General features: G+C 33.2%; 2 protein-coding genes across 3 annotated transcripts; both read left to right on the top strand.

Moving 5' to 3' along the window:
• The first annotated feature begins 790 nt into the window (after positions 1 to 790).
• On the top strand, positions 791 to 7,319 carry LOC129894391 (DEK domain-containing chromatin-associated protein 1-like). Of its 2 annotated transcripts, none has more exons than XM_055970064.1 (11): positions 791 to 1,395; positions 1,537 to 1,570; positions 2,095 to 2,174; positions 2,366 to 2,425; positions 2,569 to 2,679; positions 2,784 to 2,864; positions 3,017 to 3,082; positions 5,500 to 6,004; positions 6,397 to 6,494; positions 6,594 to 6,624; positions 6,718 to 7,319. In XM_055970064.1, the coding sequence occupies exons 1-11, from the start codon at positions 1,024 to 1,026 to the stop codon at positions 6,945 to 6,947; spliced, it is 1,668 nt and encodes a 555-aa protein (XP_055826039.1). In that variant the 5' UTR covers positions 791 to 1,023; the 3' UTR covers positions 6,948 to 7,319. The 2 variants fall into 2 exon arrangements, with proteins under 2 accessions (XP_055826039.1, XP_055826038.1); XM_055970063.1 differs by having other exon boundaries at positions 792 to 1,395; positions 3,014 to 3,082.
• A 3,067-nt stretch (positions 7,320 to 10,386) lies between these two features.
• On the top strand, positions 10,387 to 12,558 carry LOC129896730 (omega-hydroxypalmitate O-feruloyl transferase-like). The gene is made up of 3 exons (XM_055972690.1): positions 10,387 to 10,484; positions 10,571 to 11,032; positions 11,531 to 12,558. The coding sequence occupies exons 2-3, from the start codon at positions 10,589 to 10,591 to the stop codon at positions 12,389 to 12,391; spliced, it is 1,305 nt and encodes a 434-aa protein (XP_055828665.1). The 5' UTR covers positions 10,387 to 10,484; positions 10,571 to 10,588; the 3' UTR covers positions 12,392 to 12,558.
• Positions 12,559 to 13,593: the final 1,035 nt, after the last annotated feature.

Below are 13,593 nucleotides of genomic sequence, written 5' to 3'. Positions count from 1 at the left end.
TTAAGTTACGCTATAAATAACCTTTATTTTTATCAAGAGAGATACGGATGAAGAAAAACAAGAACAAAAGAATCCTCCATCTCTCTTATTCTTGTCACTTTTGCTTTAATATTAATTTTTATTTCATAAAACAATGAACAATTTATATCAAATATAGAAATGATTTAAGATCAAAATCATATTCTTAAAAATGCACGAGGTTCCAACATATATGAATCTTTGAATGCCATCTAACTCTTTCATATTAATCTGATTCATGTAAAATAAGTATACAATCACTCTAGTTGAAGAAGGTAGATTTGAATTTGTTTCTACTTGTAATAGTTTTATTTTTGGAAAATTTACATAAATGTACCACATTAAGAAAATATTTACCATTTGTAGCAATAATATATTTTTTTCACTGAACACTTATAATACAATTTTAATACATATTAGCGAGAATAATTTATAAAACTCATATAATACAAATTTTATTCATGGATAATTTATTTATCACATAATTTAATACACTTATAATACATTGTGTCAATTTTTTTACCAGACAAACATAATATATTTTAAAACAATTATAATACATTTTGTATTGCATGCATAATTCACTTTTAATACATAGTAGACATATCATAATATTACTATAAATGATAATAAATAAAAAATATCGCTAAAATAAATAATTATTTATTAAAAAGTATTTTTTAGTAATTTTTCATTTATTTTTTATGCATGAACATGATGTGTACTCTAGCGTAGCCCATTAAAGCCCCAAAAGCAAAAGGGTTAGGCGGGGAATTACCGTTTCATAACCGGGAATTCCCAATATTTAGAAAATTGGGAGCTTTCTGAACTGTATTTTTAGCTTCTCCAATTCCAAATGGCGCCCGCCTTTCCCCCCTTAACATTTCAATTCTAGATCTGCAACTTCAAACTTCTCTCTTTTCAGTTCTCCCCCAAACCAAAATCCCCAGCTAGGGTTTTACAACTCGTTTTGCTGCTGTGGAGTAGTAGTATTCTTTTTCTTCTATGACGTCCGAGAAAGAAACCCTAGATGACAAGAAACCAGAGGAGGTGATTGAGGAGCAAGAAGCAAAGGAAAAGGAAGAGGAATCTTCCGCACAAGGACAAGAAGAAGAGAAAACGAAAACTGAAGTAGAGGAAGTAGAAGAAATGCAAGTTGACGAAAAAGACGCGGAATCAGAGGAGGAGAAAGAAGAATCAGAAGAGGAGGAAAAGGAAGAAGAAAAACCAGTCAAGAAGGGCAAAAGCAAAGGTGAGAGTACGGAAGAGCCTGTGACACCAATCTCAAGACCGACTAGGGAAAGGAAAACTGTGGAGCGCTACTCTGAGTCTTCAGATGCTAGAGCTTCCACACCTAAGCCATTGTCAATTAGGAAGGTATCATTCTGGACGCTCCAATTTTTCATTTTTCACTGAGATCAAATTCGAGGAGATGTTTCTTCAGTCACTTCTAAATGACTTCTAAATGTCTCGTTTACAATTACTGTAATGATATGAATTAGTGTTTTTTAAACGCAGGGTAGTGGTACTCAGTTGAAGGATATACCAAATGGTATGATTTCACTACTGCTAAGTAACCTTGTTTTCCCTCTTCTGGGGTTAGACTTTGTTTATGGTTTAGTGTTAAGTTAAATCAAGTGGATCCCTGTAAGGCAAGATTTTTTTTTTGTCATTACTTGATGAATATTATTTACGTTGTAAATTGGTTGATATACTCTGGTTTTAATTTGACATTTGACATAGAGTTTAAGATTTTAATTTGATCTGCATATTATATTAGTAATAGTGGGAGAAAATATGGAAGTTGTATAAAAAAGGGAATAGTTTCAACATTTTAGAACATTCAATATAGTAAGTGTGCCATATGAAATGCATAAATATAAATTACAGGGACCACAAAGAACCATGTTCAAGCAAAGCTGTGTTCACTTGCATGAATAAAAATGTAAATCTTATCAAAAAGTTGCTATCTGTTATGATTCTGATGCTAAGATCTACTTAATTATAGTTGCATGGTATTGAATCTTGATACAAACTATTTCCGTCTCTTGACACCTCCAATATTGAAATTTTCAGTGGCTTATAAACTATCCAAGAGAAAACCCGATGATAACCTGCAAATACTTCACAACATTCTTTATGGGAAGAAATCGAAGGTGATCATTATCTTCTTACTTACAAACTCCTGAACCTTAAAACTTGAGATGCTTTCTCTTGATTTTGCTGCTTCAATTGTAAATGTGTTTCTTTTGAATTGTGTGTGTGCGGGGCGGTATGTGTATATGACTTGGTGTCACTTATAATGTTGTAGGGCCTTGATGATATCTTTGATGTTATGCCTTTTCAGGTACACAGTTTGAAGAAAAACATAGGACAGTTTTCAGGATTTGTTTGGGTTGAAAATGAGGTATCTTGCTTCTATCTCCTTTGAATTGTGTTCCAATTGTCCTTGCACCTTCTTTCTTATTTAAATGTGGAAATGGTTGTAATCAAGTCCCTGAATAATCCTTAATTGAATGTGTAATCAGATTAGCTTTATTTGTCAATCAGGAAAAGCAAAGGCGAAAAACCAAAGAGAAGTTGGACAAGTGTGTTAAGGAAAAGCTGCTGGATTTTTGTGATGTCCTCAATATTCCAGTGAGCAGAACTTCTGCAAAGAAGGTATGTTCTGCAAATGGGTGCTGTTATTGGCTGCGCAATCCACTGCAGCTAATATGTCTTACTATTTTTTTCTGATCAGTCATGCTACTTGCATCAATTTTCAGGATGAGCTCTCGGAGAAATTATTGGAATTCCTGGAATCTCCTCATCCTACAACAGATTCCTTGCTTGCTGATAAAGAACAGGTATGTAGTTGAATTTACTAAGTCTAAGCTTCTTCCCGTGCTTGACAGCTTGAGTTTTGAGGAGTTGCCTTTTGTCTTTAACTTTTTTTGCCTATTAGTATTTGTTTATTATCATGAAGTTGTAACTTTTATGTTCTTTTTGATGTTAGAAGGGTAAGAAGCAAAAGAGAAAGGGCTCAGCTAGCAAAAGTGCAGGCTCCTTGGATAAGTCAGTTAAGGTTAACGCTCAATCTTGTCCTTCTCTACTCAAAACAATCAGCTGATGACAATGTTTGAGTAGCTAGAACTTGTGTTACTGATACTTCGTTCTGCATTTAATTTCTCTGAGCTTCAAACTGGTAACAATTTAAATGAACCTAGATGTCTTTTGATAAAGAATGGAAATGAAGCAAGATATTAGCTAAGGATCATGCTTACTAGTGCCACCATGGAGTTAATTAAGAAACATTTTATCTTGTAGTTTGTATTGAGGATTTTAATAGATATTAGAATTGACAAGTACTAGCCATAAGTGAGTCTTTAATAACACTAGCATGTGCGTCCTCTCTTTGCTTTTTCTTTTTGGTTTGTCTTGTCTTGTGTTTCTGGTTTAAAAGCTTCATTACTAGAGAGATGATTTAACTTGTCAATTGTGTTATGATACAAGAACTCAAAAAATAAATAATCAAGAACCTTAAAGAAATATGCAGAAGCTATAAATAATAATACTAGACACGAAAAAGAATTGAAAATAAAGATATGATGAATTCAAGAAAGAGTTTCTTGTATTCAAGAACATATCAAGCAATTCAAGAATTAATCAAAAAAACTTCAAGATAAGTCTAAATTTTTTGGTCCAGACACCAGTCATAAAAAAATAGGTCTAAATTTTGAAAATAAACTCATGACAAGAACAAATAGCCTAAACTTTAATCTATCTATCTTCAGTAGAGAATAACGCCAAGTGATAGATTATGGATCCCGATCCCCCTTAGATGAAAAACACATTAAGCCAAGAGTTATCGCCTTTTTGGAATACCTAAAAGTAATAACATTTGACATATTTAAACTTACCACCTTAAGTTGATTCTTGAAGGTTGAAGAATAAATTCAAGAGTAGCCACCCACAAAAGTGCAAGAATAGACCATCTTAATTATATAAACAATAATTTGAATGTAATAACAAAAGAAGACACCCCTATTTATAGCCTAAGGGTAGCCAAGGTGTTGTGAAAGGCAATCGCCTCATCACCAATGACGAGAGGTGAGGCGAGGCGACCCTTTATTGCTTGTTAACTTTGTGGTGTTGCAATCTTCAAAGGAGACAATGGAGACAAAGGTGTTACCTTTTGTATTTTCTTTAAAAAAGGCGACTAATTTAGGGTTTTAAAAGTTAAAAGTTAATTTTAGGGTTTTCTTTTCAAATTTGCAGAATTGCAGTCTTATAGATTGAGACTCCAACCAGTCGACTCGATTAGACTTCTTTGGTGACTAGGTTTCTCTGGCGACCAACCAGACTTTTTCGGTGACTCCAAAGTCCAACCAATACGTAGTTCTTCTTTTCTTCTTTTTTTCTTCTTCCTCTTTTTCTTTTTTCTTTCTTTCTTCTTCTTCTTCTTCTTCTTCTTCTTTAGACTTTAGAGTAATTCTACCTCTGTTTCTTTTCTCATTGTTTGGACTTTTGTTTTGTTTTTTCCTTGTTTAGTTCTAGACTTTTAGTATCTATTATCTATTTTCAATTTTTGAATTGAAATATTTGCCAATATGTTATTGTTATTGATATTTTATATGCAGTTAAATATTTTAATTTTTTGGTATTAATTGGTGCCGCTCTTCAAAAAGGCAATCGCCTCATTTCCCGCATTGGGCAAGGCAGACCCTTGTTGTCTTTTATTGCCTTTCACCATCCAAACCACTGCCAAGACAATGTAAAGAAACAAGGAAACAAAAACCTAAACAATGAAAAGCAAGTCCAGCATTTTTAGAAAAAAGAAAAAGAAATAAATACTAACTAACTAGGAAAACAGTAAAGATGTTCTTGATAAATTAGGAAACAATTCCAGAAAAAACTAAGAAAAGAATTAGGAACATTCGACTTTGGAATCCTAACTACACTAGCCATATAAAATTAAGGAAAGCACCTTGATTTGTGCCTTATTTTTTAGGCGCCTTCCTTGTTAGCTTTTGCGCCAAGTTAAGCCTCTCTTTTGTGCTGATTTAGACACATATTTAAGGCATCTATTGGCTGGTGTTTGACCCCCATTCCACCCCCTCTTCAACTTCAATTTGAACCATAAAATAGTTGTGACATTTAGTTAGCCAATTCATCTCTGTTTGTCTTGAGCTTTTCATCCACAATTAACTTCTTTATTCCCCATTGAAGTCCAACAACCTTAAATTGCAACTCCTTAACTTGAGATCTTGTTAATGACCTTCATAGAGCTTCCAAAGCTTCATCCTTGTCCTTGATGCTATCATGGTGTCAAATCTCTTTTTGTTGCCTTTCCTGTTTTGTAATGTGGGTAGTTAAGCTAGGTTAAGTGGGCTTCAACAGTTCTTTATCTTCTTATCACTATTTTTCTGGTACTTATCTGCAAATGCCTGTCATAATCCTGATACTGAAAGGTGTCTGACTTCTTTGTCATGTTCAAAGCAGAAGCATCAGGAATCTGAAGTTGGGGTAAAACGCAAGCGGCCAGCAAAAACTGAGGAAGAAGCTGATGATGAACAACCATCAGATAGTGGAGATGACTCTGAGAATGATGATGAAGCTCCTAAAGAAGGAAGTGATCAGGAAGAGAGTGGTTCTGAGAAAGATGAGAAACAAGAGGAAGAGGAAGTGGAAGAGAAGCCAAAGAAAAACAAGTCTAGTGAGAAGATTTATTCAAAGAAGAGTGTGAAGAAGGATTCGGGGAGTAAAGCAGCAGAGAAGACTAAGGCCACAGTAAAGGGCAGCCCTGCTAAGTCCTTGAAAAGTTCATCAAAATCTACCCCTTCAAGTTCAGCTTCCAAGAAAGGTGCTTCTGCTGCTGATTCAACATCTAAACCCAAGAAAGAAAAAGCTGAAAAAAAGAGTAAAAAAGAAGAAACTGAATCTGTGAAGGAAAATTCTTCAAGCAAGAAACAATCAAGCAAGTTTATGTCTAAAGTTTCTGAAAAAGGTGTGTAACTTATTCTTTTTCAGTTAATATTAAAATAATACGTGTGTCTATTGTGAGAAGCTAAAGTTCTTCAGGTTTAATTTTTGAGATATTGTTGTGAAGAGTAACATTTTTAGGATACACTATGGGTTTTCTCCTTTTTCTCAAACTGAGTATTAAGGTGTTACACAGAGAACACATTTTAATGTCAGTGATCAGGCTTTCTCCTTTCAAAATTAGTATTGCAATGTGTCATTTAGAGAGCATGTTTTAATGTCACTGATCATCCAGTATCTGATGTTCATATGTATTCTATGATTGACAGAATGGCTGTTATTTCTCTAAACAGATTCTCTTATTAATTTTGTGTATCTTCCACTTCTCTGACTGTTGAGTTGAACCTTTTGGAACAGGAAAAGGGAAAAGTGTAAAGAAGGCCAAGGCAGAGCCCAGCAAAGAAGAATTGCATGCAGTAGTAGCAATTATTCTGAAAAAAGTGGATTTTAACACTGTAAGTCTTTACTATTGAAAAAGTCATAGTACAATTTTTATTTTGGAGAAGTGCTTGAGCTTCGTACTGATGAGGTTTCTTGCACTATTTAAAATGCAGGCAACTTTATCTGATATTATCAGGCAACTAGGTGTGTTTTTTCAAATGCTCTTTCTACCTGCTATTCTAAATTCTGTTGTTCTGATCTTTCATTTCTGAACCTTGTTTTGGCACTTCATTACAGGTAGCCACTTTGATCTGGATTTGATGCACAGAAAAGCAGAGGTAAAGGCTATAATCACTGAAGTAATAAATAGCATGAGTGAAGAGGAAGAAGAGGATGAACCTGAGGGTGGTGAGGATGCAGAAAAATCTGAAGGTGATGATGCAGAAAAGTCTGAAGGTGATGATGATGCAGAAAAGCCTGAAGGTGATGATGCAGAAAAGTCTGAAGGTGATGACAGTGATACTTGATTTACAAGTTAAGTCGAAAGATTTGCTACCAATACAAGCTTCTTAATTGTTCTGATTTGCATGTTGTCCTCTGTATAGACATGCAAGTGAGAAGTTATACAGTTAGCTGCAAGATATACAGATGGTGGCCTCAATAGGATAGTTGTAATATAGACATTTCTGTGTTAGCTAATCTGATGTGACCTTAGGATTTCCTTTTCCCCATTTCTTGCTGATAGTCGGGTTTTGAGCTTCTTGTACTTTTTAATATTTAGAACTATTGCAGATTGCCAGAGGTTAGATATGATGAATGACAGATTCTGTATCATGTGTACCGCTGCTGAATAAAGAGATTAAAAGAAACTCCATTTGGCTGGAGGGTTTGCTTGATAATTGCTATAATTGTCTTCTCCTGGTGATTTTTCCATGTCTTGAGTTGTATTTGAATAAACTAAGGTGTTAACCTGTTCAAACTTTGTATAATCGTCCATTCTATAAAACAATTTTTTTTTAACCTCATTTGTCCAAAATTGTGTTTTGACATGCTATTATTATATTTTGCAATATATTCTTGAATTTTACTTAAATGCATATTCAGTTATGGAGAAAAACTGTGATGAAATTGCTGGCTCATTTCACTACCTAATCATATAAGTGCTTTGCAGTAACTGCGGACTGAATTCTTCATTCAATTATGATGTTTTTGGGAATGTGATGTATCCTAATACATCATGGTTCACGGCAACTCAGTTCAGTCATACTCTGGCATTCGTAATGAAAGATCATGAAAATATAATTCATCCAATTAAGTGGGTTAATAACTCATCCATTTACTAATCTAATTGATTTTGACTCGTGGAAATTCAGTATACAGTAAAACCTCGATAAAGTAATAATCTCGCTAAATTAATATTTTTCTCCGGTCTCGACTTGGGCCAGTTATATTAAAGTAGTATTTTCGCTAAATACATTAGGTAATAATTAAAAATAAAGTATTAAAGGCCTAGAAAAAATATAAAGTAATAATTACTAGAATACATCAAGAATTTATATATATTTAATCAGTCAATAATACTAAACCAATAACTATTGGTTAAAGATGATTTTTGTACGCCTTTCAAATGATGACAAGACATTATATTTAGATTATAATTTTTAAATATCTAGCTTTTTCCTTTTATAGTTAACATAAAATCTTTTCATATTCTATATACATGAATACAATTAGAAACATTAAACTTCACTAAATTCGTTTAGCTTTCCTAGATTTAAATAATAAATATGCAAAGACTACACTTTTTAGTTTCCTAGATTTAAATTTTTGAAATTCTTAATTCAAATATTTTTTTTTTCTTATGACACATACTGCAAAATACTCTCTAAAATAATAAATATTTATTTATCGATAAATAAATATTTTATGCATTTATCGATAAACTAATAATCTCGATAAATAAATATTTTTTTCCGATCCCAAGCATATGCATTTATAAAGGTTTTACTATATCTATAAGTGGGGTGAATTTGTTTCAAGTATATAGTTCAAGTTGACGCATAAGAAATCTTGTAAAAAAAATTTAAATGATTCTACGTATTTTGACCAATCCAACTTTAAGGTTGATAGCTCATTTGCCACCCCTAAATTTGGGATTTACTGATGTAAATAGATGACCGACAATTTGACAATTGACTTCAAGCTATTGCTTAATTAGTTTTGCCTACAAATGCAATTGTAATTTATAGGTTTTGGGGAATCTAGCTGGAGCTCCGTTTACATCTATGAAACACTGACAATAATTTATTTTGTCAAACAACGAAGTCTGAACAAACTATAATTATAATAAGATTGTTCAATCTCAAACGGTGAGCATCAATCAAATATGAAAACTCTAGTAATGGAAACACATTCGAAATTTAAAGTTTATAAATTTTTATAACGACGTTGAGTGTAATAATAAGAAAACATTGATCTCTTGAAGCATTAGATTCTGTTATGTTAATAATGTACACTGATTAAGTTTGAGCTAAAAAGTGAAAACAGTCCATGAAAATGTCTTTTTATTAAAAGTAAAGTTTTTGAATTTTCAAATAGCAATAACGCAATAATGTTTAAAATATGATAAAGAGATTGCTTTTTTTTTTAATATCAATGCTTATACTCATACTTGTACCATTAAGCAAAGAGTACAACTTGGGGAAGAATTACATAATTTATTGTAACTTTAACTACTAAGGTGTAAAATTGATCAAACGTACACATATAAGTTTGGTTTGTCAAAATTGAATTTTAGTTAATATGAAAGCAAGCAAATTTTTGCATAAGGCTGAGACATTAGTGCACCCAACTCTTATGCCTTCTATTACAAACAATTTTTTTTATAACTACGATTAATGGTTTACCCCTAATATTACATTATGATTGCCTTACGTTAAGATAAACATATTTGCATATATGATTGGATCAAAATCTAATTATTTTGTCTTTTTCTAGATGAGAACATATTTCAAAGAAAAGGTGATTCAAATTGAAAAAAGCTACTATATTGGAAAATATGTTCCTTTATAGTATAAAATATTAGACCAAGTCATTCATCAACTTAATTTGGAGGCCAACTCTACCAAACTATACAAGAGTTTCCTTCAATCATTACGTTACATTTTCTGAATTGGTAACATTTGGTTTTGGGGCCAGTAGCCTACCACACCCATATGACAACAGCAAAATCTCATTCTTCAAAGTTCAAATCAAACACTTTAAAAAAATAAAAAATAAAAATTTCCATTGCCATTTTTTTTTATTAGTGGTTGTGTTTGATTAGCTTGCACGGCATCTCGAATATCTCCAATAGGGTAAATCTTGGGGGCCTTCGCTGGGAAATGGTCAAACTTATTTTTTATGTATATACAGACTCAGAGCCAAAGCTAGAAGCCTTATGAATTTGATCGAACTCAATTACTTTTGCTCAAACAGTGTATTTATGTTAAGAAGTTTATTAAATATGCATAAATATTAAGGTTAAAACTCAATTGTTAACAATTGAAGTAGTCGGTTTAGATTCTAGAATCCATAAAATTAAAATTCTGACTCCACCTCTGTTAATATAGTAGATGTTGAATCCTTTCGGATTCTTTATGCGTTTACTTCTTTATATTATGAATTTTTTAGTGACAATTCTAACTCATTCACTACTTCTGATACCTACCGCTTCCCACTAACACACGTAGAAAGCAACTTTGTTCATCACAAACTATTTGCATTGTCATTTATTGCTATGCAATTTTTTACCTCTTGTTTTTGTTTACGTACCCAAGTTTTCTCCTCCTCCACTAAGACAACTTTGCGTATAAATAGCTTAAAATAGTAAATAAAAAAAATACAGATCCTATGGTCCTTTTCAATAGTACATCTTTGTTAACCAATACTCAACAAATAGTCAATAGTCCAACTCATGCATTTGCTATATATATATATCCAAGTCATTTATCACAACACTCACAAGTACACCATTTCAAGAATCAAATAATCAGAACATTAGCTGCATTTTTCCTGTCTTTTAGGTACTTTTTAGTTTTTTTTTGTATCTTATTTTCATGCCACTTCAATTCCTTTGAACTTTTTTTTTGATTCCCCCCTTCAAATACAGGATTTTTAAGGTTGAGACATGGAGAATGGTAAAAACAATGTTGTTATTGAGCTTATTGTGAAGCAAGGAGAGCCAAGTTTGGTGCAACCAGCAGAGGAAACAGAGAAGGGACAATATTACTTATCAAATCTTGATCAGAATATAGCCGTGCCGGTTCGGACAATTTACTGTTTCAAATCAGAAGAAAAGGGGAATGAGAATGCTGCTGAAGTGATGAAGGATGCTTTGTCAAAGGTTCTTGTTCACTACTATCCACTAGCAGGGAGATTGACTTTAAGCCAGGAAATGAAGCTTATTGTGGACTGTAGTGGAGAAGGGGCAGTTTTTGTTGAGGCAGAAGCAAATTGTAACATAGAGGACATTGGTGATAATACTAAGCCTGATCCTGTTACACTTGGCAAACTTGTTTATGACATCCCTGGTGCTAAAAACATACTAGAAATCCCTCCCCTGGTGGCTCAGGTATTATGTGTTCTTTGATCACTCAACTAATAGATATTGGTATCTCAGAAAGTCACCTTTTTTCTTGAAACTGACTTTTTGAGATAATAGTTATTAGTTCAGACTTGAGTAGGCATATGAGAAACCATTTCGTGGTTTATTTCTCTAATCTATTAGCTTATAAAGTTAAATGAAGAAGAATGGAATAGTCGGTGACAGAGCAAGGAGTTCTAATAAGAGGATTTGAAAACAAATTCCAATAATACTACAATCTAAAGCAATTTTTTGAGTCACCTTTGCTGCTACACTAGAAGCTTTCCTTGTTATATACACACACAAGAAAAAGTTTGTTTTAACCCTTTTTGCATGACAGAAGTTTACGAATGAAGGGAATTCAATTGAACCCCCTGTGATAAAGTCGCTCCATTGTGCAATTCTAGGATATGCACATGACTTGTGTCCACAAAATTGCTTGATCAACAATCCATGTTTAACTGAGTGATAATTCTCTATATTCAGGTGACAAAGTTCAAATGTGGGGGATTTGTGCTTGGTCTGTGCATGAACCATTGCATGTTTGATGGGATTGGAGCCATGGAGTTTGTGAATTCTTGGGGTGAAACTGCCAGAGGTATACCTATCAAAGTCCTTCCATTCCTAGACAGGAGCATACTCAAGCCTAGAAATCCACCAAAACCCGAATATACTCATAATGAGTTTGCTGAAATTGAAGATATATCAGACTCTACTAAATTATACCAAGAAGAAATGCTGTACAAGGCCTTCTGTTTTGGCGCTGAGAAGCTTGAACAACTAAAAGCAAAAGCCAAAGAAGATGGCAATGTTACCAAATGCACTTCATTTGAAGCCCTTTCAGCTTTCGTCTGGAAAGCGCGAACTCAGGCATTGCAAATGAAGCCTGATCAAAAGACAAAACTTCTCTTTGCTGTGGATGGAAGATCAAGATTTGATCCCTCAATTCCACAAGGGTATTTTGGAAACGGAATCGTTTTAACTAATGCACTCTGCACCGCTGCAGAGATAGTCGAAAATCCACTTTCAGTTGCTGTGAAGTTAGTTCAAGAAGCTGTTAAATTAGTGACAGACAGTTACATGAAATCTGCTATAGACTATTTTGAAGCAACAAGAGCTAGGCCTTCTTTAACTGCTACTCTTCTTATTACTACTTGGTCTAGGCTTTCTTTCCACACGACGGATTTCGGATGGGGAGAGCCTATTGTATCAGGGCCAGTGGCTTTGCCAGAGAAGGAAGTTTCTCTGTTTCTTTCTCATGGTAAAGAGAGGAGAAGTGTCAATGTGCTTCTAGGATTGCCAGCTTCTGCTATGAAGACATTTGAAGAACTGATCATGGAGATCTAAACAACCATATTGCAGCTTTAATTTTCCATGAAATTTACTTTCTTTGTGTAATTGATCATGTTTTTTTTTTTTTTTTTACTTTGTGTTGTTGTTATTTCATTGTTATTATTACTTTGTATTGTTATTTCTCTTTGGCATCAATTCATGCTCTTTTGCTTGTTTCTAAATGTTCCTTTCATCTCCATCTAGTGGAGATCAATAGCTGACACATCACACGTTGTACTCTTACCACTAGAACAAAGTCCTAAGATCGGTTCTCCGTAAAACCTTGCACTTATCAATTAAACTGAAATTGGAGGTAGCAATATTGTAGTCAGCATCATAGTCTCTTGAACTGTTTCAATCTCTATAGAAGTCAGTTTGCATATTTCCGCTTTTTGGAGCTAAAAATTGACTCTGGAGATTGATTTTGTTAAAACAAATAAATTGTGAAACCAACATCCGTGCATTTTCTCAATTTTTTGCCCTAAAAAATTAACCTCCGGAGATCAATTTTTTATCTTCTTTTGCACAAATTTGGAAAGTATAAATATTTTTTTTAGTAAATCGATAGGAGAAAGTACCTAAAAGTAACTGACTTTTCTTGATATCATTATTAATAGGATGGCAATGAGGTGGCGAAAGTACCTAAACGTCTCACATGAATTTTTCTCCTCACAAATTGTGCACGTTTTGAATAAGATAGTTGATAATTTCATATCCAAAAAAATCATGTGGATTAATTATTGTAAATTTTACCTAAATTCCATAGTGATTCTTCCCAATTGTATTTTATTTGTACTTTTTTAAAAATTACCCGAAATTCCTTCTTTTTTGTCACTTTCGGATACATTACATACGTCCTGCTACATCACATAAAGTGATATATCTGATCGATACATCACATAAAGTGATGTATCCGACGTCCTGATACATCACGTAAATGATGTATCCGACCAATACATCGCGTAAAGTGATGTATTTGTCGTCCTGATACATCATGTAAAGTGTTGTATTCGACTGATACATCGCGTACAGTGATGTATCAGAGAATGAGATTTTTGTAATTTTTTCAAATGATAGAAAATTTTAGAGAATATGGTAAAATAAGCTGTGTATTTAGGTAATTTTTCCTTAATTATTTCAAAGCATGTTGGGCTTTACTAATTTTTTTGGGCTTATAAGTTGTGCTTTAGATAAGCTAAGTCAAATAGATTCAATTA

The sequence above is a fragment of the Solanum dulcamara genome, chromosome 7 (assembly GCF_947179165.1).
Source record: "Solanum dulcamara chromosome 7, daSolDulc1.2, whole genome shotgun sequence".
Classification (NCBI taxonomy): Eukaryota; Viridiplantae; Streptophyta; class Magnoliopsida; order Solanales; family Solanaceae; genus Solanum; species Solanum dulcamara.
The sequence above is the reverse complement of the archived record's forward strand: the minus strand, read 5'-3'. Positions and strand labels throughout refer to the sequence as shown.

What these genes read in the sequence shown, in the direction of transcription:
- LOC129894391 (XM_055970063.1), top strand. Translation starts at nt 1,024, where the DNA reads ATGACGTCCGAGAAAGAAACCCTAGATGACAAGAAACCAGAGGAGGTG. An exon ending in GCAGAACTTCTGCAAAGAAG is followed by an intron (nt 2,680 to 2,783) that starts GTATGTTCTGCA and finishes ATCAATTTTCAG; the next exon opens with GATGAGCTCTCGGAGAAATT. An exon ending in TGATATTATCAGGCAACTAG is followed by an intron (nt 6,625 to 6,717) that starts GTGTGTTTTTTC and finishes ACTTCATTACAG; the next exon opens with GTAGCCACTTTGATCTGGAT.
- LOC129896730 (XM_055972690.1), top strand. Translation starts at nt 10,589, where the DNA reads ATGGAGAATGGTAAAAACAATGTTGTTATTGAGCTTATTGTGAAGCAA. An exon ending in TCCCTCCCCTGGTGGCTCAG is followed by an intron (nt 11,033 to 11,530) that starts GTATTATGTGTT and finishes CTCTATATTCAG; the next exon opens with GTGACAAAGTTCAAATGTGG.